At 32.7% G+C, this 23,272-nt stretch overlaps 1 protein-coding gene and 1 pseudogene across 2 annotated transcripts; one reads left to right on the top strand and one right to left on the bottom strand.

Annotated features, from left to right (window-relative positions):
* Positions 1 to 1,925: 1,925 nt before the first annotated feature.
* On the top strand, positions 1,926 to 3,756 carry LOC146956138 (protein CANDIDATE G PROTEIN-COUPLED RECEPTOR 7 pseudogene; annotated as a pseudogene). The gene has a single exon (XR_015019303.1). The product of XR_015019303.1 is annotated as a protein CANDIDATE G PROTEIN-COUPLED RECEPTOR 7 pseudogene (transcript).
* Positions 3,757 to 16,258: 12,502 nt separating this feature from the next.
* On the bottom strand, positions 16,259 to 17,511 carry LOC146956137 (uncharacterized). Its single transcript, XM_085717280.1, has one exon. The coding sequence runs from the start codon at positions 16,912 to 16,914 to the stop codon at positions 16,468 to 16,470; it is 447 nt and encodes a 148-aa protein (XP_085573406.1). The 5' UTR covers positions 16,915 to 17,511; the 3' UTR covers positions 16,259 to 16,467.
* Positions 17,512 to 23,272: the final 5,761 nt, after the last annotated feature.

Below are 23,272 nucleotides of genomic sequence, written 5' to 3'. Positions count from 1 at the left end.
ATGAACGCAATGCAAGAGTTTTTCGTATTAAAGAGTTAACACTCAAACAATTATTTGACCACATAAAATTTCATTTTTAGTCGTGGTTGCAGTCGCATAACTCTCATTATTTCAACGACTTTCATATGTGATGGTCTCATCCGCTGATTTGTCTTTGATATATTACTTTGCAAGTTTAGCGTGATCCCTTTTGGTTAGCTCTTTAATGAGACTTGGTTAATATACTCTTTTTGTTCGCTTAACAACATTCTTTGTGCTACAAGGGCAGGTTTAATCTAATTAGCTTAACAACATTCTTTGTGCTACAAGGACAAGTTTAATCTATAATATATGTTTGTTTTTTTTAAAAAAAAAAAAAAAACCTCTTACCTATAGAATATTTCACTTCTATAATATAACTTTAGGTCTCTCATAAGATGAGAATAGTAAAAGTCAAACTATAGAGGTCGATAACTTAACCTATGTTAGTTCTAGACGAGGCTAACTTTTTATAACAAAGAAAAATAAAGTTTTATAAAAGTTTATTTAGCTAAAAATGCAATAACACATGTCATAAAAAAAACTATATATTCTTATTAAACTTACTTACTTCAATAAATATGAATAATATATGTATTACTATCATTATATTAAATTTTGTACTTTAAATTAAATAACAAATTTGTTAACTTTTTCGGGTATCTAAACATATTAATCTACATTAATTTTTCGTATATTTAAATGTATTATTATAAACTATAATTGAATAATCAAATAATCTAAAATAACATGTTAAATATCAAAAGGGCGTGTCCCCGTGAGCATAGCCTAGTTGGTAGGAACACTGTAATATGCAGGGGTCGGGTTGAAATTCAAATTTTCCCACTTATTCACTTTAAGGAGTAAAAGTATGGCCAATACGCTACTTGACCCGAAATAAAAATATCAAAATGGGATTTAATCTCATTGGTTTATTTGTATGTTAGTATACTTAAACATTTGTATCAATATGGATTTCAAATTATCATTTGACCCATAATCCATATGGAGAACAAGGCCCGTACCTGAGAAACTTGTTGCCTATCCAACGACACCCTGCTTGTTTCGAAGTCTCGAATAACACATGTGATCCAAGTCATCTGCTTACTCAAATGGAGCAATTAGGAATCGATGATTGCGGGATCAAAGGTGTGGGAGATTATCCAAGCAAGGGATTTGGTCCACCATATCAACCCTAATTTGGATCTAACCATGCATGTATATACATATAGGAGGAGATTCCCATGGTATGACCTAATTCAATCCACCTCTATGCACTTGAGAGTGACTAAACCTACCTACATATTCACTTGCAAATTCTAGCATGAACACTTGGCACCGTGTGTGGTAAAAGAGGAAAATAGTTTCGCTAATTTGTCACCAAATGAGAGAAGATGAGACAATATGCAGCAGCTTTTGAACGACAAGAAGGGTTTACGAGAATCCAAACATCGAGTAACTCATCATTCAGACGAAAGCGAGCATCTGGAAAAGATGAACTATAGGTCGATGTCACTAAGGCTCCGATCTTACATGCTTTCAACACCATCTAGGTTTGGGAAAAAGGAAATACACCCTCTAGTTTAGTCAGCTACAAACATATTTTTTGCATTTTCCTTTAACCCCTGATATCATCCTCTGGATTAAAGATCAAAAGGGAACAATCCCCCATGAAGACGATCCTATGGTGTTGGAGGTTCAAATCTTTAATTTAGACGTGTTTGAAGATTTGAAAATAACCCTCGATCAATGAACGTGTGTTTGAAAGTTCAAATCTTTAATTTGGACGTGTTTGAAGGTTCAAATTTTTAGTAAAATGAATAGTATTAAAAGTTGGTGTGTTTAGTAAAATGAGTAGTATTAAAAGTAATGTATTAAGCTTCCCAACATACATTGGGCTACAAGACCATAAGCGCACCCACAAAGCGTCAACTGAATTTCGACCAAAAAAAAAAAAAAAAAGCGTCAACTGAACGACGTCGTTTTGTAAAGACCAAATTTCATTTCACATCTGAAAGCACTGAATTTGCTACCTTCAACAATACGCCAACAACATACATAGAGAAGAAGAAAACACAAATCTCACTCAAATCGCTTCTTCTTTCCAAAAATGGCCAAAACGGTGATCACCACCGTCGTTTCACTCATCACAATCCTCATCCTCACAACAATCCCCCAATCAACGGCTGAGATCAAATCCCTCACAATAACCTCCGATACCCGACCCATGATCCTCTTAGAGAAATTCGGGTTCACCCACACCGGCCACATCCAGATCGCCGTTTCCTCCGTCTCCGTCGCTGCCGCTGCAACACAACCCGATCCATCTCGTCTCGGATTCTTCCTCTTAAGCGAAGAATCGCTTCTACAAGTCCTCATCGAGATCCAACAAAACCCTAGCTTCTGCGTTCTCGATTCACATTACATCACGCGTTTATTCACTTTCCGTGATCTTTCACCACCTCCAACTGCGGCGTTTAACCGTTCTTACCCCGTAACTTCTCCGAATGAGTTCAGTCTCTTCTTCGCTAACTGTGCACCGGAAACCTCCGTTTCCATGGCGGTTCGTACCGAGCTTTTCAACCTCGATGCCGGAGTCCGTGATTATCTTTCCGCCGGTCAAACTCAGTTACCGTCTCTGTTCTTTCTCTTCTCCGTCGTGTACTTCGGTTTTCTCGGTGTTTGGTTCTATGTTTGTTACAATAACAAACGCTCCGTTCACCGGATCCATCTCCTCATGGCGGCACTTCTGTTGATGAAAGCTCTTAACTTGATTTGCGCCGCCGAGGATAAACATTATGTCAAGGTCACCGGTACTCCACATGGATGGGATGTTCTCTTTTACATTTTCCAGTTTATCCGTGTCGTGTTGCTTTTCACCGTCATTGTATTGATCGGAACTGGATGGTCGTTTTTGAAGCCCTTTTTGCAAGAAAGGGAGAAGAAGGTGCTTATGATTGTTATTCCTCTTCAGGTTTTGGCGAATTTAGCTTCCGTTGTAATCGGCGAAACTGGTCCTTTTATCAAGGATTGGGTTACTTGGAATCAGGTTTTCTTGCTTGTTGATATCATTTGTTGTTGTGCAATCATTTTTCCTATTGTATGGTCGATTAAATCGCTTAGGGAAACCTCAAAGACCGATGGAAAAGCTGCTAGGAATCTCGCGAAGTTAACACTTTTTAGGCAGTTTTACATTGTTGTTATCGGCTATCTTTACTTCACACGCATTGTTGTTTTTGCTCTCAAGACCATTACTGCTTATAAGTATAGGTGGGTTAGCAATCTTGCTGAGGAGGGTGCTAGTCTTGCATTTTACATTGTCATGTTTTACATGTTTATGCCGGTGGAGAAGAATGAGTATTTTGTGCTTGATGAGGAGGAAGAAGAAGCTGCGGAGGTTGCTCTCAGGGAAGAAGAGTTTGAGCTTTGAAAGAATGTGTTTAACTCTATCACGGATATTTTGTTCACGATTCGCCTATAACTGCAAGTGCAACTACATTTGTGGTTCAAGTCTGCTGTCAGTGCATTGCTGTACCTCCTTACTTTTTAACTTTCTATTCTACGGTTAGAGATATTGAAATACTGCCTGTATGTTTTTAGATTTTATTTTGTTTTTGTTTGGAATGCTCATATTGTATTTGTGCGGAATAGAAAAAGTTTGTTAATGTTTTTTCTCAGATAAAATCTTGTTTTCGCTCCAGGAGATAATTGCTCAATTGCTGCTGAATTATTTTGTTACTTATTGTTGTTGTTATTGTTTTACTTTGAATGTTACATATACACATTCTTCCCAATTGTATGGTAAAAACGAGCAATGTACCACAATCAATTGGACATACATTCTTTAGAATTCACATTCTACACTTTGTATACTCTTTAAATTTTTGTTTTCCTTTGCTTGTTTATCGGAAGTGTGCAATCATGTATAGCCCAATTCTCTTTAAATTTTTGTTTTCCTTTGATAGTTTATCGGAATTGTGCAATCATGTATAGCTGTCTTCTATAAGAAGAGGCTTCCCTGTCGCAATTCATGTTGTTGATTGATCCTTAGTTTTCATTTCCAAGGTCCGTGATATTTTCTTATATAAGTTAGGGATGGCAAAGCGGGCCGCCCCGCCCCGCCCCATTTAGGCCCGCCCCGTCTAAGCCCGCTAAAAACGAGACGAGACGAACCGAGTCAAATTTTGTGACCGAGTCCAAAATCTCACCCCGCCCCGTTTTGTGGCGGGCTTGCGAGTTGGCGGGCAAACCCGCCAAACAAAAACTTTTTTTTTTTTACAACTTAATTGTTACAAAAATACTATGTTGCTTTTATCGTAAAAAAATATAAAAGAATAGGTAGCAAGTAAATTTGTGAAAAACCAGATAATTATCATTGTCGAATTCAACATCATAACTAATAGCTTTCTTTCTTCAAAAAAAAAAAACTAATAGCAAAATAAGGCAAATGCGCAACATAAAACAAATCATAAAATAAATCTAACAACCAAATTATAAAATAAGTCTCAAAATAAATAAACTCAACAACCAAGATAAACTCAAAAGCATAAAATAAGTCTCAAAATATATCTAACAACCAAAATAAATCCAAAAACATAAAATAAGACTCAAAATAACAAATTGAAACACGAGTTAAGCGGGCCGCCCTGCCACGCCCTGTGCCCGTCCCGTTTCCAACTAGTTAAGCGGGCCGGCCCGCCCCGCCCCGTGTCCGTCCCGTATTTTAACGAGACGAGACGAGCCGAGCCAACTATAGAAAGCGAGTTCAAAACTTTGACTCAGCCCGCCAAAAATAGCGGGCCAAACGGGCCGGCCCGACGGGTCAGACCCGTTTTGCCACCCCTAATATAAGTAATATGGTTTCATTTGTTGGTAGCATGTGAAACTTTATTTAGAGCAAGTTAAGTGTGTAATTGAACAGATTACCTATTAGTGGCTCACCAAAGGGTTTGTTCATTCCCCACTTAGTTACTAGAAAAGCAACTTGTTGCTTAGCATGCTTGACCCTCTAACTATTTAGTTGTTAAGTGTGTGTGTTGTGTTTGTAACTTGGTCATTTTGGTGAAAGATCTACTAGGAATACCAATGCTTTTAGTACTTGTGAAATTTAAATTTGAATTGAGAACAAACACAAACTCATCAACTTGACCTTGTGTGGAAAATGACCTGGGCTAGAATTTGTGGTGGGGAGCCAGGTTTGTTTTTCTGCATTTATTATGACATTTGTCTTTTAACTTCAACAATGAATTGCATGGCCATGGAGAGATTTTAGTTCTATATGAGAGTGTCTAAACTTAGTCTTAGAAAGTGAATGTTCATGAAGAAACAGAGTGAAGTTCTAGAAGTTACTTGATGTAGCTCAGAAATATATGGACTTCAAAAGAATGCAATACATATTATGCCTGATGGAAATGCTTATGGTTACTTACTACCACATAGTTTGAAAGCCAGTCTGACCTTCCATTGAACTTGACCTTAAGCATCCATATGCTTTTTGGTTTTCAATTGCTGTGTTGTACAGTAAATTCAGTCGAATAAAGTTTCTTTTTTGCAATTATCGGCTTACATATGGGACTTATTAACTGCACTAAGGCTATTAAGATTTAAGAGCCAAAATCATTATAGTTTGTCTTCCATCATTTTACATATTACTAATAGTGAACTTCTCGGTCAGTTAATTCTGATTGATAAGTTAGTGTCTAACTGCTGGTGTAGCTTCTGTTTAGGCCTGCGAACATTTTACCTTGGGTGAATGTTTCTTGCATGCTTAGTGGGAAGGTGTAAAACATCCAAGCCTTGTAAGAAGTTGTTCAAGTGGGTCCATTTATATTTAGAATGATGCACGTCTTCAGTAGTGTACAAGGCATCCTATTGCTAATTTGCAAATCACAGTACTCTTACATGAATACTATACAGATGGCTAGTCAAAATCTTAGGTTGTGGACTGATTAGACAAAAAGAAATTAAGTTTTGGGTTTCATCCTTGTAGTTGAACAATCACTGTAGATTGGTAGTTGTCTTTCTTGGGTTTTATGAATGATGTTTCCACTTTCCATGGTAAGTTACTGTGTGGGATACGTAGTGACTGAGAGCATACTATGTAAAGAATGAAGTGGGATTAGAACTCTTCATAGTCTACCGTTCTTATGAAATAAATCTGTAAATGTTTAACATTAGCCAAGTTACTGTCAAAATAAAAACCTTCAGCATCCCCAGCAGTAAAACTAAGCAGTTTATCTAGCTTGTGAGAGCTCCCTTGCAAACAAATTTGGGAATCAGATTAAACTTTAGCCATGGTAATTGCTACGCAACAGCTGGACTATTTGGGTTGTAATCTCGACCCAGATCTGATGTTGGGATTTTGTGTGCTGGGACAGTTGTTTGATGGTTCAAGATTACAATCTTGTTTAAATACTTCAATCTGTGTTGATATCATGAAAACAACTCTCCTCCAAACCCTTGGGAATGCACCTTTGTTGGTAAAATCATGCAAGTGATATTGAGTGAGCCATGGTTCACGTGGTCCTGCTTACTCGCTGGCCATCTTCATAGTCTCCATACTCAAGTCTGCCTTTTTTCACTTTTGGTAGATCCACCAAAATCCATATCTTGTGGGCATGAAGGGCTTGAGTTCAGCTTGCATGACCTCATTCTAATGCTACTCACCCTTTTTTATTTAGTTTCTTTTCCATCTTTTCATACTTGTTGGCTTTTGAGATGGAAGAAAGTTCCTATGTATTTGCCAATGACTGGGACAATTTACCCAGATGGAAGAAAGTTCCTACGTGTTGGCTTTTCATTCTAATGCTTTATATGAAGATGATATGTTGGTGTATGCGACAATTTACCATATGTATGTGCCATGCTGATTGAGAAGTAGAAGCAGTCTCGCAAGTGCAAGGCTTTTGTGTGACTCTAGTCGACTTTCATTAGCAAATTAATCGTTGTTGTATCAGTTAAAAACTAAAGCTTTGGGCTTGTGACATCAACTGCATATCCTGAATTTAAATTGACAAAAAACTAATTTGGTTGTTCCATATACCGCCAAGATGACTTAGCAGACCCACTAATTTAGTAATCCTCATTACAATGGTTTGCAAACCGAACCAATAATTTAACAATTCTTAAACCATAACCGAACTGTTAAACCATAACCGAACTGTATAAGTTTCAATTTCCTCTTCTTTCTTGCGAAGCTTAAACTGCAAATCCTCTTCTCTCGTGTGCAAACTGAAACCGAATTTGAAGGTACAAATGGCTCATAGGGTATTTTATGAATTTAGTTTCTGGGTATTTTGTGAATTTGGTTTCTGGGTCATATGAACTGAGAATTTGGTTCATAATTTTATGTTGAATTTTGTGTTGAATTTGGTTCATACTTTCGTTGAGTAAGGGAAGGTGTTGTACATATCAACAACATATTAGATCATTGGTTCAGGCTGAGTTTTGTACAAATTAAAAGCTTATAGTACTGTACTAATAATAAAAAAAGGGAAAAAAATACAATCACCTCCTTTGAGGTTTAACTAAATGTAACTCACACCCCCTCTATTTTCTTATTTAGCATAAACCTCCCCTGCTGTTAAACTTCAGTCATCTTCCGTCAATTTTGTTTTTCAAAAAATTATTAAGCATACTTATCACAGTAAAAAAATTAAAGCACTCGTCCACATCTACCCACATTCGCTTTTTAAATGGGATTGATATCATCCTCAGCTAAATCACTTGGTTAAAATATTTCGTTCTCTTTCTACGTTGGATTGATATCATCCTCACCCTCTTGTTCTTTACATAAGGGTATTTTTTTGGTTCTTTACACAATTGGAGATGACATTGAATGAAGGGGTCATTGGATGAAGTATTTGATGTAATTGAATGATGGCAACTGTGTGAGTTAATAATGTGATCTTAGTGAGAGAAGAACGCCTTCAACAATGGAAAAATCACTTGTTCGAAGAAAGTGTTACTGAAAAAATTAGCTGTCTATTTAAGGGAGAAGGGGGGATACTCTCTATTTCATAAAAACTTAAGGGAGGTTAATGTGTATTTTAAAAATAGAATGGGTGTTTGTGTCGTTTAAAGAGACTTCAGGGAAGGTAAATGTAATTTCCCCTAAAAAAAGTGTGTTACTAGCATATATAACAACAAAAAATGTCCACATAACTGTCAATTTTCCATCTTCAAATACAAATTACCTTCTAATATTCACCTACAAGCAATAAAAAGAATAAATAAATAATAGCAGAATTCAACACACAAAATATTTGGTTACAAGTGCCTTCAATTCCATCACAATTAAGTTCGCAAAAGGAACAACAGAAAAAATACAGTTCGGTATAAAATATTGATTTCGGTTCGGTTCAGTTCGTAGGCAATAAAATAGTTAACCGAATCATATTTATGGTTCAGTCCAGTTCGTTCCAAACCATAAACAATTCGGTTCAACTGTTGCGACAATTCAATTCGGTTTGGTTCGGTACCCCTAGTAAAATATTATGCAAACGAGTTTGTTTTCACAAGCGAATTGAACAATCCAACTTATTCGAGGAAATTTTACCCTATACCCCAACACATGTACTTTCACCCCAACAAATCTTTAAAAATTCCAATTTTACCCTTTTTACTATTTAACCTTTTAAACATAAATTTTTCACTCTTATTTTCAACATCTCCTAATTCAATGAGTTCACCCCCACATCGTTTTTTTCTTTCTCTAAAACGTTTCCGGAAACATTTCGGAAAACTCATGTACGGTTCCGAAAATAATTCGGAATACTAGAATGCTAGCTTTCTGAATATGTATACCGGATATAATGTAACAACCTTTCCGGTTCATGCTAGCTATGTTTCAATACACAATTTCACTGTAGAAAAAATGGAACCGAAAACGTTGATGCTAGTATTCCGGTGCATTTATTTTTATTTTATTTTTAAATTCCAACTTGCTTAATACTAGTAATTATATTCTTGATTATTATATTATTACTTGCTTATATATTTCTTTTTAAATGTTCATTTTAGCAATAGTTTCTTGTTTAAAAAATTATATTTTAGTTTTTTCACTTTTTCTAAAGTTCTATTTTTTTATATAATTTTTAAATAGTTACGGAAATACCTCAAGTATGTGATAAAGATCAATCATGTGTAGATACCTCTGCAGCATTCACAAATCACAACTACACAAAGGTTTGATACAAGAGAAGCTGTAGTAAGCTGGGCTAGGGAGATATGATTTAAAAATAAAGTGACTACTACCATAACCATTACTAGATCAGATACAGAGACCGTAAAAAGAGGAAGAAGTAATAAATTAATATTGGATTGTGAGTCACAAATTAGATACAACTTGTGACAAGGGTGGAAGGTACAAGCAAGCTGAAAGTTCAACACAAAATGCTACAAAAAATGCGGATGTCCGTTCAAAATTAGATCAACACCTTGAAAGATGGTCTCGGGTGGAAAGATGAGGTAAAATGTGGATCCTGAACCACCTCATGTCGTCGTTTGTTTCGTCCTATGCATATAATCTTGCCACCTTGTCGTCGTTTGTTTCGTCCTATGCATAGAAAAAAATTCAAACAATGTTTTCTACCCTGATCCATGCATCTGTACTACTTTTTATTTACACAACCACAAGCTTAACTCTAATCTCTACTCATTGTCTAAGTTGCAACTTAAAATTTTGACTCTTTGTAAGAGTGGTTTTATGCAGATTGAAAATTGATTACCCCGAAGCTTGCAAATGCTTCACAAAATTCAACATCACAACACATTGAGAACACACAGAAGCAAATACATCCAAACAAAAGATTAACCAACTAATAAAAAAAATTGGATTTTTAACCAACTAACAAAAGATTAACACAGAGAAGCAAGTTACACCCATAACCCATTAATAAAAATAATTTGATCAAACCTTTCTTACTATTTGAATCCATTCTATCTAGAACTAATAAACATAAATGGATTTTTTTAGCACATGGAGGTTTACGTATTTTGAGCATAATTTCACTCTAATAGCATTCTAGTAAGTTGCAACCTATTGGGAGAGCAAGCAGACTTAATATGCCTTTTTATGATTAATCTGTAAGTGGTATTTATCTGTAAGCATTTCTTAGCTAAACAGTTTGTTCATTCATTAAAACAGTTTTAGTCCAAAAAAAAAAAGTAAGAACTTAAAATTGGAAAAAAAAAAAAAAAAATATATATATTCTGGTACGAGGATGGAGGGGTTGGGACTTCAGTCCAGCGAAACGACCAGGGTAGGAAGATCTGTCGTGAGGTTTTTTTTATGACATTACCACAGCCGAGCTTATTACTTTGACGGATCAGGGTAGGAAGATATGTTTTTTTGGCATTGGATGGACCATCATCTCCGTTGAGTTCCAATTTCCATGGCTTATGGACCTTCCTGTTCAAACACACAAGACGTGTGAAGAATTTTTTTGGGTGGATCACGTGAAGGATTTGAGTGGTGGAGAGAGAAACTATGGCTGGTGTGGGTTGGACAATTACTATAAAGGACATGCATTTTATAACAATTAAAAAGAGAGGAAGGGTATTTTTTGTCTAAATTGAAAGGTGTAGGATGCTAATGCACACCTTCTAAAATTAAGGTGGGTGTGTATTAGCATTCCCCTATATATATATATATACCTGCACCGGAAATCATTCACGCAACCATTCCGAAAAGAAATCGAAACGATTCCGGAAAGAATTCGAAACAATTTCGGAAGACTCAATCGAAACGCTTTGCATGCGATTTCCGGAAAATCTTCACAAGCGTTTTCCGGGAACAAACCCACTACCCCATAAAACGTTAACAAACCCTAAAAAACCTTAAACCTCAATCAATTGAGCGATTAACAAATCCAAGTCCATTGAACGATTAAGAGAAAGAACAAAGCTTACTGTTTGCGTTGTTTGCATTTTCCAGAAACCGTTTTTTTCATAAATGTAGGGGTGAAAGGTGGAGTGAATAGGTGAGAGGGTGAAACATGTCTTATTTTATATGAAGGGTAAATTTGGTAGTTTGTATAAAATGTTGGGGTGAAGGGATAATAATAGGGGTGTGAGGTATAACTTCCCTTATTCGAAGGACTATACTCACACATATCATTACAGAGTAGCCCTTATTATGCAAGCCACCATACAAGGTGAAGAAAAGCAAATTTAGTATTATGATGAAGGTAAGTTCGACCTTGAGGTGATGTAAGTATAGTTTAGTCATATTGTTCTATCAAGGAATTAAATTTGGGTTCTCTCGAATGACGTCTTTCGAGTGAAATCTATTAATTGATTGAGCTCAATCACTTGTTTATGTGTAACATTACTTAACAAAACATGTTACTACTGTTCTGTTGATTCCTAGTTGCGGAAGCTACGAAAATGATTAACTAAACGAGTTCAATTTTATGCTGATTGCTAAATGCGAAGAAAAGCAAATTAAGCATATGATTAAGGTATAACATTATTTAACAAATCATATTCTTGTTCTGCTGGTTGCTAAATGCAAAGCTACAAAAATAATTAACTAACTGAATTTAATATAATTGCACTTTTTTTTAGGCATTAATACAATTACACTCGTTGGGACAAAACTAAGTTTATCAAAAACTTTCCCTCATGTTACACACGTCAAACCATATTTTTTTTTGCCAGGATTCTGGTGGTGGCCGGGATTTGAACCCAAAACCTTGTATATATTATGCATTGTTCATACCAAGTACCAAATGAGCTAAGCTCACGAGGACACACATCAAACCATATAACAAAATGTTAAAAAATCGAAAAAAACACAATAAATAATTGGGTTTTGCCAACCGGTGTCCTAAGAGTAATGGTTAAGGAATCCATTAGTAGAAATTTTGTCTTGGAAATGCAAATTTTTACCTTTATCTTAGCAATAATTACACAACTTTTAGTTGTAAAGTTACTTATTTTAGTATTTTAACTAATGCCCCACGGACACTTGTTAACATTTTCCTAAATACTAATTTAACTACATTTTCTAAGCAAATGTTTATGGCTACACTTTCGGCCACAAATGAAATGATGTACTGCAAAGTATAAACAACTATAAAAATGTCGGATTGCAAGACTAATTGTGTGTCAATGTTATCTTGGCTTGGTGTAGAAATGGATTGCCCTAGTCATCATGTTATACATTAGTCTAATAATTAAGTGAACAGTGAGCTTAGGATCATACTGATTAGACCTGCACCAAAACTAGGAGTAAAACTCAAGTTTCATTAAAGCCAACCAAGTACTATATGGTTTGGTGGTAGTTATGATTATATTTTTGTCAATTTATGGCCATGGATGTTCATTCTTTTTTGGCTGCCACTTCAGAGCATGGAACTTGCAATCGTAACATCTAGAGGATGATCATTACACCGTTATCTTATTAGAGCCTTGGTAGTCCATGCTGATAAAGCTACTCGATTGAGAAGGAATTAAGGAATAATTTTTTTTATTGAAAACACTCACACAATAATTATTCTAAAACTTTATTTTTTAAATAACAATATTCTATTTTAAGTTCCTTAATTTATATACTTAGAACACAAATTGAAATTTATTATGTTAATATCTGATTTTAATTGTTTATTTAAAATAAAATTGATTTGAAGTGTGGTAGAAGACCGTGAAACGAGCTCTCCAACGGAAGTATATATTGGTGTACTTGGAAGCACTCTCAAGCTGGAAGCAATACGAGAGTTAATTGAAATTTGGCACCTATGGAATGTAGTGTATTTATTTTTATTTTATTTTTTGCATTTTAAGGGATATGTTACCTTGTCAAAAAAAAAAAGAAGGGATATGTTACCTTGTATAGCAAGGAACGCGTCACACGATGTTAACCACCATTTGATGGATGCGGTTATTTGAAGAGGTTGTGAGTTATTCGATGGTGGATTTAAGCCTTTCAAGTGGAGGTCCAGTACGGATGGACGTTATGTGTTCGTCTATCCATATTTTTCCTATTGTGATTCGTTGTATGTATGTTTTATCGTATTAATGTATGTTTTAATTTTATTTGTTTGTTTCAGCTTTATAATACTTTTGTTATCTAAATTCCATTTTAATGTTCAAGTTTTTGTTTAAAAATTTGAATTTAAAGAGAATTGCGATATCAAATGGAACTTTCTAACATAAAACTGTTAGATCGAAATCTGTACTTAGTTTTGGAGTTTCTATAATTATGGTGAAGATTTTAATTTAATTTGAAAAAGAAATGTATTGTCAAGGATAAATCTATGATGAAAAATGTACAGCCAAATAGATTTTCAAATTTTTACCAGGCTTCTATCATTGAAATAGAATTCAGAATTTGGATTATTTTTTCCCGAATTTTGTGGTAGAGTTTTTAATTTATTGGCTGAACTTTCGCTATACAGAGAGGTCTTCAATTGACTTGAGATTTTGGTTATAGGTCTATCATTTTAAAATCCGTCTCTCAAACAACTTTGGATTCGGTTGCAGATACTCCATAGAATGATTTTCATCCACATATAAACTTACTATCTCTCACCAGAAAGCTCAATTCTCTTCATTGGATGGTCTCCTTTACTCATACCTTAAGAGAAGACAATGAATGTGTTGATTGACTGTCCAAATTTGGTGATACCAACGTCGATTCTTTGAAAATGTGGGCATTTTTCCCTCCTCAATTAGATATCATTTTGCTCGTGGATATCTCTATAGGGTGTTAAGACAACGGATTACCTAGTCCTTTTTCCTTGTGAATTCATACGTTTGCATTTTCTTTGTTTCATGTTTTCTGTCTTTTTATTCAAAAATTGTTTTAGTCAAGTCATTTAGTGGCAAACCTCAAGATACTCATCTTTCTTATATACTTGAAATTTCCTATAGTCTTGGATATATTTTAGGGTTAAATATGTTTTTGGTCCCTATAAAATTGAGAACTTCTAAGTTTAGTCCTTACTTAATATTAATAGGTTTTTTAGTCCCTACAAAAAAAAATTACTTCTAATTTTTGTCCCTGTTACAACAAAGTTTGTTTAATTATCCTTAAACTCTTAAATTTTTGTACGATTTTTTTGAGACAAGTTTAGAATACTACGAAAGGTTCATTAACTAAAATTTAGATTTTTTTAACATGAAACGAATTAAATATGAATTTTTTTAAAATGACAAATGTTAAAGATAAAATTAACAAAATCTGAACGTGGAAATCAAGTTTTGCGACAATTTTTTGCAAAGGAACTTTTAGTAATGTTCTTAACACGTCTGCAAAAAATTGTTCGAAAACTAAGGACTAAACTTAAAAGGTCCCAATTTTATAGGGACCAAAAACATATTTAATCCTATATTTTAACTCCAAATATATCTTATAGTTTCTTAAATTTCTTGTATATTTTATGCATTTGCCAATTTAATTTTGGATTAATTATGTTTCTAGTCCCTATAAAATAGCGACCTTGTAAGTTTAGTCCCTACTTAATTTTAATAGCATTTTTAGTCCCTAATTTTGTTTTTCTGCACTGAGTATTAGTCCCTACTCAATTCAAATTTGTTTAATTTATGCTTAAACTCTTAAATTTTTGAACATTTTTTTTGCAGACATGTTTAGAACATTACTAAAAGTTCGTCCGCAAAAAATTATTGCAAAATTTGATTTCTACATCCAGATTTTATTACTTTTTATCTTTAACTTTTGCCGTTTTAAAAAATTCATATTTAATTCATTTCATGTCAGAAAATTCTAAATTTTAGTAAACGAACCTTTCATAGTGTTCTAATCTTGTCTCAAAAAAATCGTTCAAAAATTTAAGAGTTTAAGGATAATTAATCAAACTTTGTTTTAGCATGGACTAAAATTATAAGTAAATTTTTTTTATAGGGACTAAAAATGCTATTAAAATTAAGTAGGGACTAAACTTACAAGGTCGCTATTTTATAGGGACTAGAAACATAATTAACCCTTTAATTTTTATTTAATAATTGTACTTCCAACTTGGTCCCTCTTAAGTTTAAAAATAATGATGAAAATTTAAAAGTGATCAAATTACAAATCAACCAATAATTCTTATGAGGTGTCAAAAAATAAGAAAGACTAATTATATAGTATTTCTGAATTTCGATAGCGATCACTAGCTATATAGTAGATAAATGTCCAACAAAAAAAAAAAAACTTCAATATATATAAGCATAAAATATACTGTATTCATCAAAGAAAACTTCAATATATTTCCATGTTTAATATTCAAACTTAAACTTAAAATTTTCATCTTATCAGAAAAATAAAAAATAAAGGAAAATATTAAACATCACCAGGGATTGATCTCACAAGACTCACAACTTTCATGTTTTTATTAGTTTGACTTGTCAATTCACCATTTCACCTCATCATATACGTGCATTGATCGTGAAGTTTTATCGTTTGTTTGATCCGCAAAAGATCAAGCAATTAACTTTTCTTATATGATTGATGTTTGGTATGCAATAGCAACACAGATATAATAAAGTGAAATATGGTTGAAAATAGAGGAGATAGAGAGGGAGAGATGGAAATGAGTTAGGAGAGAGCAGGGAAGTAGAGAGGGATGAGGGAGAGAGAGAATATTTCTAGAGTAGAAAATAAAAATGTATCTTAATATTTTGAATAAAAATGTATCTTGATATTTTAAATAATTTTGATGCATCTCAAATTAAACAAACTACTATGGTTGTCATATGCAGTCCCTTCTTTGTTTGACAAATCAAACATACATTTTGAGTTGAGATGTTTTACAATAAATGATTCGGGAGTAAATGTTTTTTAATTTTAATAAAAAAAAAACCAAAATTTTTGAACTATATAAAAATTTATTTATAGTCAAATTGAAATAGGCACGATATTCACAACCCTAATTTGACTTAAAATGTCACAATATTTATTTACTTTTATTAATTACAACGTTCTTCTTTAAAAAAAGTAACTCCTTCAAAACTCAAAACGTTTTTTCACTACTTTGTTTGTAAAAGAACAAATTACTCACATTAACAATCACGTTGACTTTGGATCCTCGTGCTATAACAATCAAAATGTAACAGCATGAAGATGATGATCATGAAGCAATGTTTCTAGAAAAGAAAATGAATATGAAAGAAAAACCAAGTGCGAAATCTGTAACATGCCAACGGGGTATCTTTATCTTCTTCCTCTACTACTTTTGTAAAAGGCACCAACTGAAGTTTCTAGGGTAAAAACAATGACAGATACACATACAAAAAATCCAAAGCAAAATTACCCAAATCTCTTTATTGAAAATTACAAAATAATGTACAAATAGATAGAGATACTGCCATAAACATAAAAAATAAATTAATCAAAAACATAAAAAAAATAAGAACACCCAAAATATATATTTAGCAAAAAACAAAACCAATTTCTCACCTCAAAGTCTCAAACCATTGATTAATTGATAAAATTAAAAACAAAGGTCAATGTTGTTGTTTTTGATTCACAACATCAACACTAGTGCCGCAGGACAAGAACTTATGAAAAATCCGAAACAAAGTGTTACAAGAAATTTCTTTCATTTTACTTAGAACCAAACACTTATTCCTTCTTCTACTTTGATTTCTTTTCTTCTTTGCGCCATGATCCACTTTCTCTTTCACTCTCCCAAAACATTTTTGGGATTTTTCTTCTTCTCTCGAAAATGTATAGCTCCTAAGATACATTTGTCTGCAAGAGATGCTATCCACCACCCTTGGATGACCATGACCGGACACATGTGATGATCCTTTTCTTCCGTTTAAGCTCACCGATCTCACAAATTCTGCATCTGATTCCGGCCATTTGTAGAGGTTTGTGTATGTGGCTCGAACTGGCACGCGTGGGTCACGTGCATCGTTCACACAATTTGATATACAAACAGAACTCATCTTTGGCTTTTGTGTTTGCTTGTTTTTCACTTGTCTAGAGGCAGGTTTGGGGTATATAAATTGAAAGGGACAAAGGTAATTAATTAATAATAAAACGGAAAATCATTAATTAATGATATAATGGAAAACAATTAAAGGCTTGGATTGTAAGAAAAGAGTGTGTAAAGGGAGAGGGGATGATTGAATTTATTTATAATGGTTTTATTTTTTGGGTGGTCACGTTTTGTTATCATGTGTGATGATTTGAAATGAATATGTTTTATTTTGTTTGTAGATATGATAAGAGTGTGGTGTTAGGCCAGAGTTAGATTACGTAAAGAAAATGCATATTAAAAAGGGTTTTGTGGCTTTGTGACATGTATGTATGATGTGCCAAAAATGCTTAGGTTATGTGGAATAATCATGTTTCTTCTCTCTCTCTTTTTTTTTTTTTTTACCCATTGCTTCTTTTTTCTTACTTTAATTGTTTGTTGGTATTTGATGACGCGACTTTTTTATTAACAGTTGACTTTTATTTGACAATTTTGACAGTTGACGATTGTTATTAAATGGAATTGCTATTTAATCTAATGACCATTAATGATAACAATAAACTATGAAATACGTCAACTAAACGAATTTAAAGAAAGATGATAAAATTATGTATTTTAATATTTCGTCAAAATAATTATTTTATTTCTATTTAAAACTTAGTTTCTTTCTTCTTATAAACGGCTGCATACACGTTTGTAACCAAAACAAGATGACAGGGAACACGTGTGATTAGTGTTTGCCCAGAAAAGCATACTGTTAATGGCAGCATTTATGTTCGAGTTGAAAGTTGAATGGCTTACGTAGGCTGGAGGCAGCGTGAAAGAAATGAAAAATAAATAAATAGTACTAATATAAATTCATTTCTTTATTTTTTTTTATGTGAATAAATTCATTTCTATTTTGGTGAACCAAATACTTCTCATCAAATTTTGTAAATGTGACGTAACTAGTATGGACACCCGTGCCAAGTATGGGCTAGAATTTCGTCATACTTAAGGGAGATGATATTGTGATGTATCAAATGTCATTTAAAACTTAACATTGGATAAAAAGAGTGCACATTGAACAACAAATAAGTGACAAAATACATGCTTAAGTCTTAAAATTTCGAATAAAGATGTGATATTTCTCTCACTTGTGTGGTTGGTCTTTCTCAAATGTGTCAATCCACAACAGTGTTGGCTCCCCATAAGGCCCAACAGCTGTATGATGTCCCGGTTTAATATTGTGGGAGAGAAGGAGTGGTTCTTGGTGATGAATCACGAACACGAAGACTCCGACATTTAATGAAGAGATGTTAATGTGTCAAGTGAGTTAAAGTTACGGTTTAAGAAAGAGTAGATGTTGAACAACCCAACATAGTCTCCCATGAAAATTCAAACATTAGACACAATTAAAAATCCAATTTTATGTGTCTAACTTTTTTCTAAATTAATCATACAAAAATATCCAACTCCTTCAATAAACTCATAAAATTACCGGCAACTCACTCAATCTCTGAATTTAAAGTTTCCTTTTTATTAGACATATATATTTCTCGATCTCAAGTTTCTATTTCATCTTCTTTATTTTTCTAGTTTTCATTTTAGTTTCTCATGAAAGAAAAGAAAATAAACCCCCTATATTAAATTAGAATCAAATCGCTACTTTGACCATGTTGTGCCTTCGTTTGACCTTATCACAGACACGGAGACTCGCACACTTGAGGGAGAGATGTTAATGTATCAAATTTGAGTTAAATTTCTACAATGGATGGAACAATAGATGTTGAATAACTTATAAGTAAGATGATCATATACATAAACCTAAAGAATTTAAATGAAAATGTGGTGTCAATCTGAAATTTGACCAAATATGTGTTATGTTGATTCGACACAATACGTGCTTATTAGACATTTGAAATTGATGTTGAATTTGTTTAATGAGTTTAATATTTTGGTATCATAGTTACTTAACAATATCCAACTCTTTCAACAAACCCATAAAATTACCAATAACTCGTTATTTTCCCTTATCATTTCTTTTATATATTTAAATTCGTTTTTCATCTTATATCCTTTTCTAATTTACTTTCTCTTTTCTCATGAAAGAAAGGAGCAAAAATACCCTTCTATGAAATCGCCATCAACCCACATTTTTTTACCATTTGTACCTACGACCCCAGATCATAGACATAGAGAGTCTCACATTTAAGGGAGAGGTGTTAATGTGTCATGTGTATTTAAAGTTCTTTATTATTTGCAATAGTAGAAATTGAGCAACATATAAGTTAAGTTGTTGGATGAAGATGTGGTGTTATTCTCATTTGCGGGGTTTCTCTTAGCTATATACAATGATCCAACCAATTGTAGACTTCCTCAGAACTCGGAACTTTATGATTCTAGGTTTGTTAGTTTTTGGATTCCATTTGCTTAATTTTTTTGTTCAAATAAGTAAATGGTCCCCCTAAATATACAAACATTTGATTTTAGTTCCCCTAAAAGATTCTTTAGGTTTTTAGTCCCTCCAAAATTTTTCCATCCATAAAATTAGTCCCTACTTTTCAGTCAACTCATGTCTAACCTTTATTTTTTTTAATAAAATTTTCCAGAAATGGGTAGAATATTATGACAAATATAGATACATAAACCTCCGTATTTGTTTTTTTATTTATAATTTTTGTCTCTCTTCTCATGAAAGAAAGGTACATAAATCTTCCTTCATGAAACCACTACGTACTAACCCACCTTTTTTACAGATGTTGTGCCTCCGTTATACTAACCCACCTTTTTTACAGATGTTGTGCTTCCGTTTGACCTTATTAAAGAGTTTGAACAACATATAAGTGAGACGTCTCATTTACCTAATGTCTTAAGATTTTGTGTGAGGACGTGGCATCAATCTCACTTGTATTGTACATTGCGATAAATTCTTTGTTAATTTTTACATGTCATTTATTTAATTTATATATCTTAAGCTTTTGTTATACCTTTATCTTATCTTATTTGGTTACGTTACCAGATCACATATGCAGAGAGTCTCACATATAAAGAGAGATATGTTAATATGTCATATGTCATATGTGAGTTAAAGTTTCACATTAGATGCATGAGTAGACGATAAGAAGCGTATAAGTGAGACGATCCTTATGCCTAATATATATCTTAAAGATTTGAATACAAATGTGGTGTTAATATCACTTGTGTGGTTGCTCTTAGTCTAATGCGATTATCAAACTTAGTATAGACTCCGCTGAAAGTCCCAACATTGTGGTGAATTCTTTTGTTCATTTTTGGATGTCATATGCTAAATTCTTTTATCTTAAATTTTAGTTCTTGTACGTATGTCATTCACTTTGGTGCATTTTTTTCTTGAACCCTTGTTATTTAAAATTCCTTCACTTTTGTTCTTTGGTGAGATCTGGCAATAGAAAAATGTAAATGTGTTATGTTAACAAAATAGATGCTTATTAGACATTTGAAGCAAAAATGTGATATCAATCTCATTTATATGGTTACTCTTAGTCTAATATGATGATTCATCATAGTGTAGATTCCCCCGAAGTTCTAACATTATGATGAATTATTTTGTTTGTGTTTGGATGTCATTTTTACCCTAAAATTTAGTTTTGAGATGTCATTTGGTTTCATACTATTTTTTTTATTAAAACTTTATTATTAAAAATTCCTTCACATTTGCTCTTTGGTGGAGTTTTTTTAATTAAGTCTAATTTCTTGGTAATATAATTATCCAAAAATCTTCAACTCTTTCAACAAACTCATTAGATTACCAACAAATCACTTTATTCCTTATACTCTCACAATCAAACCATACACCTTATTTTTCTCCTTATCATTTTTCTCATGTTTAAATTATTTTTAAATCCATTTCTTTTTTCTAACTTCCTTTTGCTCTTCTCATGCATTTTTTATGGTGTCTGTTTTATTCAATAAAAACATCAAACGTTATACCTCAATAGTCATTATCATGCAATGATCATTAAAGAATTATCCAGTAAACCTTTTTCTTTATTAAATTAGTCATAAATATATAAAAAAAAATTACCTTAAAAGGCATTTACGTGCTATGAAAAAACATGACATGCTCCTTTTTTAAAGTCAAATTTTATAGAAAATCAGTAAAATTTAAATTTAAAAAATCATTGGGTATCATTTAGTTCTCCTTCAAAATGTTGTTGTTGTTGTTCTTGTTGTTGTTATATGATTTTTTTCCATATTTACACTCTTGTATATTTTTTTTTTGAGGTAATTTATACTTTTGTATATTGTTGTGGGTGTATTTGGTCTTATTGATGAATACAGTCTATTTGATTAATTACTGACAAATTAGAAATGTATAAAGGGGGATAATTCAAAATGCAATATTATTGTCAAATGAAATTCAACATGACAATAAAAACAATTCAGTCAAGGAAAATAACTGAAATTAATGGAAAAAAAATTCTTGAAGGGGGGATTAATTGAAAAGATCTCCTTACCTCTTTTACTTGATTACATTTATGCTTGAAATAACCGTTATTTTTGAAATCATCATCCTTTAGAAAATTTTGATTACACACGAAGAGAGAACATGTGAATCTAGAAATCTATCTAATACTAAATGAACGTACTTGTCAGAAGTGAAATGAAGTTTCTTTAATTTTTTAACTGGAGTTTTGCTTTCATTTTTTCTTTGAAATTTAAATCTTTCAGCATAAAGTGATAATTAGCATTTTATTTTGACTATGAGTGTAACTTGCAATGTTTCAAACTCTTATCTGTCCTCGTGAGCTTAACTCAGTTAATAAGAACAATGCATAATATATGCGAGGTCCGGGGTTCAAACCCCAGCCACCACAAAAAAAAAAAACTCCTATCTCACAAATACAACATCCTTTGGAAAAAAATCTTGGCAATACAACATGAAGTCCTTCAATATAATCTTACCGTACTCAAGACTATATATGATCTTATTCTTCTGCATATAAGATTTGTCATTAGTCATTCACTCCAAAAGTCATGGCTTTATTTTTTTTTTGAGGGAAAAGTTATGGCTTTATATTTTGATGTCATTGACGCTTTAGAATACGTATAGTTATTTATTTATTTATTTATTTTTATTTTTGCTCCACAAAATTAAAAAAAAATAGCCACATAGCCTATGACACTTATGGTGACACTGAATTACATCATTTTCTCAGATTATTATCCATATTGGTGTTTATGTCGTGTTTGCGTTTGGCTTCATAGAATATAGCTATATCATGGGAATTGTGAGTTAATGCTTACATCCTTGAATTATTCAAATATGTCTTATTGTGATCTATTATGAAGTGTGTTGAGGAAAAGGCCATAAGATCACGTGAGATGAAATTGCTAACTGCTAAGTTATATGGTATATTGGCTATCATGAAAACAAAGTGAACAAATAACAAAGTAGTTAGCAATTTTTTTTTAAAACCGAATAAGATAGCATCTAAACACAAAAGTGAAAACAACAAAGAGAGAGATACAACTAAGTACACATGGTTTAATTGATAAACCAACAATAGTTAAACAAACCTATAGTAGAATAATATGTTAGTTTATAGTTAACACAAATCAACCATACACGAAAAATAGAAAAAAATAAGCAAAACCAAAAAATCAATTATCAACTATCACACAAAAAACAGGTTGAAGAAATATAAAACTGGTAGAAGATAGATCACTATTCTATTTCTATGACAAACGTTTAGATTGGAAGCTATATTTACAGTAACTTAAGATTAATAGAGACACGTTAGAAAAGAATTCAGTAATTATAAATGATTATGGTCTTCACTACCAAAAAAAGAAGTGATTATGGTCTTGTTAAAAAACCACATATGACTAAAAATCACATAAGTAATTGCGTATGATTTGTGGATCGTAGAATAGAAAAAGTGAGGGAATCTGCTAAAATTAAAGGCTAATTAGTTACTTTGCCTGATCGATTACATGAATTGAAAAGCAATGCATTTTTTAGGAAAAGTAATGCATTTATTAGCAATTAAAAGTAAGAAGAAAATTTGGTTAATTTGCACCTTGTAAGTTAATGTTTTTTGGAAAATTTTCACTATTAAGCAATTAGAATAAATGACAAATTTTAATATGTATCATGCATGTGATTCAATATGTGTTGAAACTTATTAAAAAAATATACGTGCTAATATGAATGAGTGACTATGCAATAACCAATAAGCAAGCTTTATTTAGATGATGAGGAGTGTGCGTGTGTTAGTGATGTTTTGTGTTAACCCATAGTAATCCGGGTTTTTTCATTCAACATGTCCTTAGAGAACTTATTAACTATTTGAACTCGATTA

Source organism: Medicago sativa, chromosome 1 (assembly GCF_051527215.1).
Source record: "Medicago sativa cultivar Bolivia chromosome 1, Bolivia_mono, whole genome shotgun sequence".
Classification (NCBI taxonomy): domain Eukaryota; kingdom Viridiplantae; phylum Streptophyta; class Magnoliopsida; order Fabales; family Fabaceae; genus Medicago; species Medicago sativa.
Note: the sequence above shows the minus strand (reverse complement) of the source record. Positions and strands in the feature narration are given on the sequence as shown.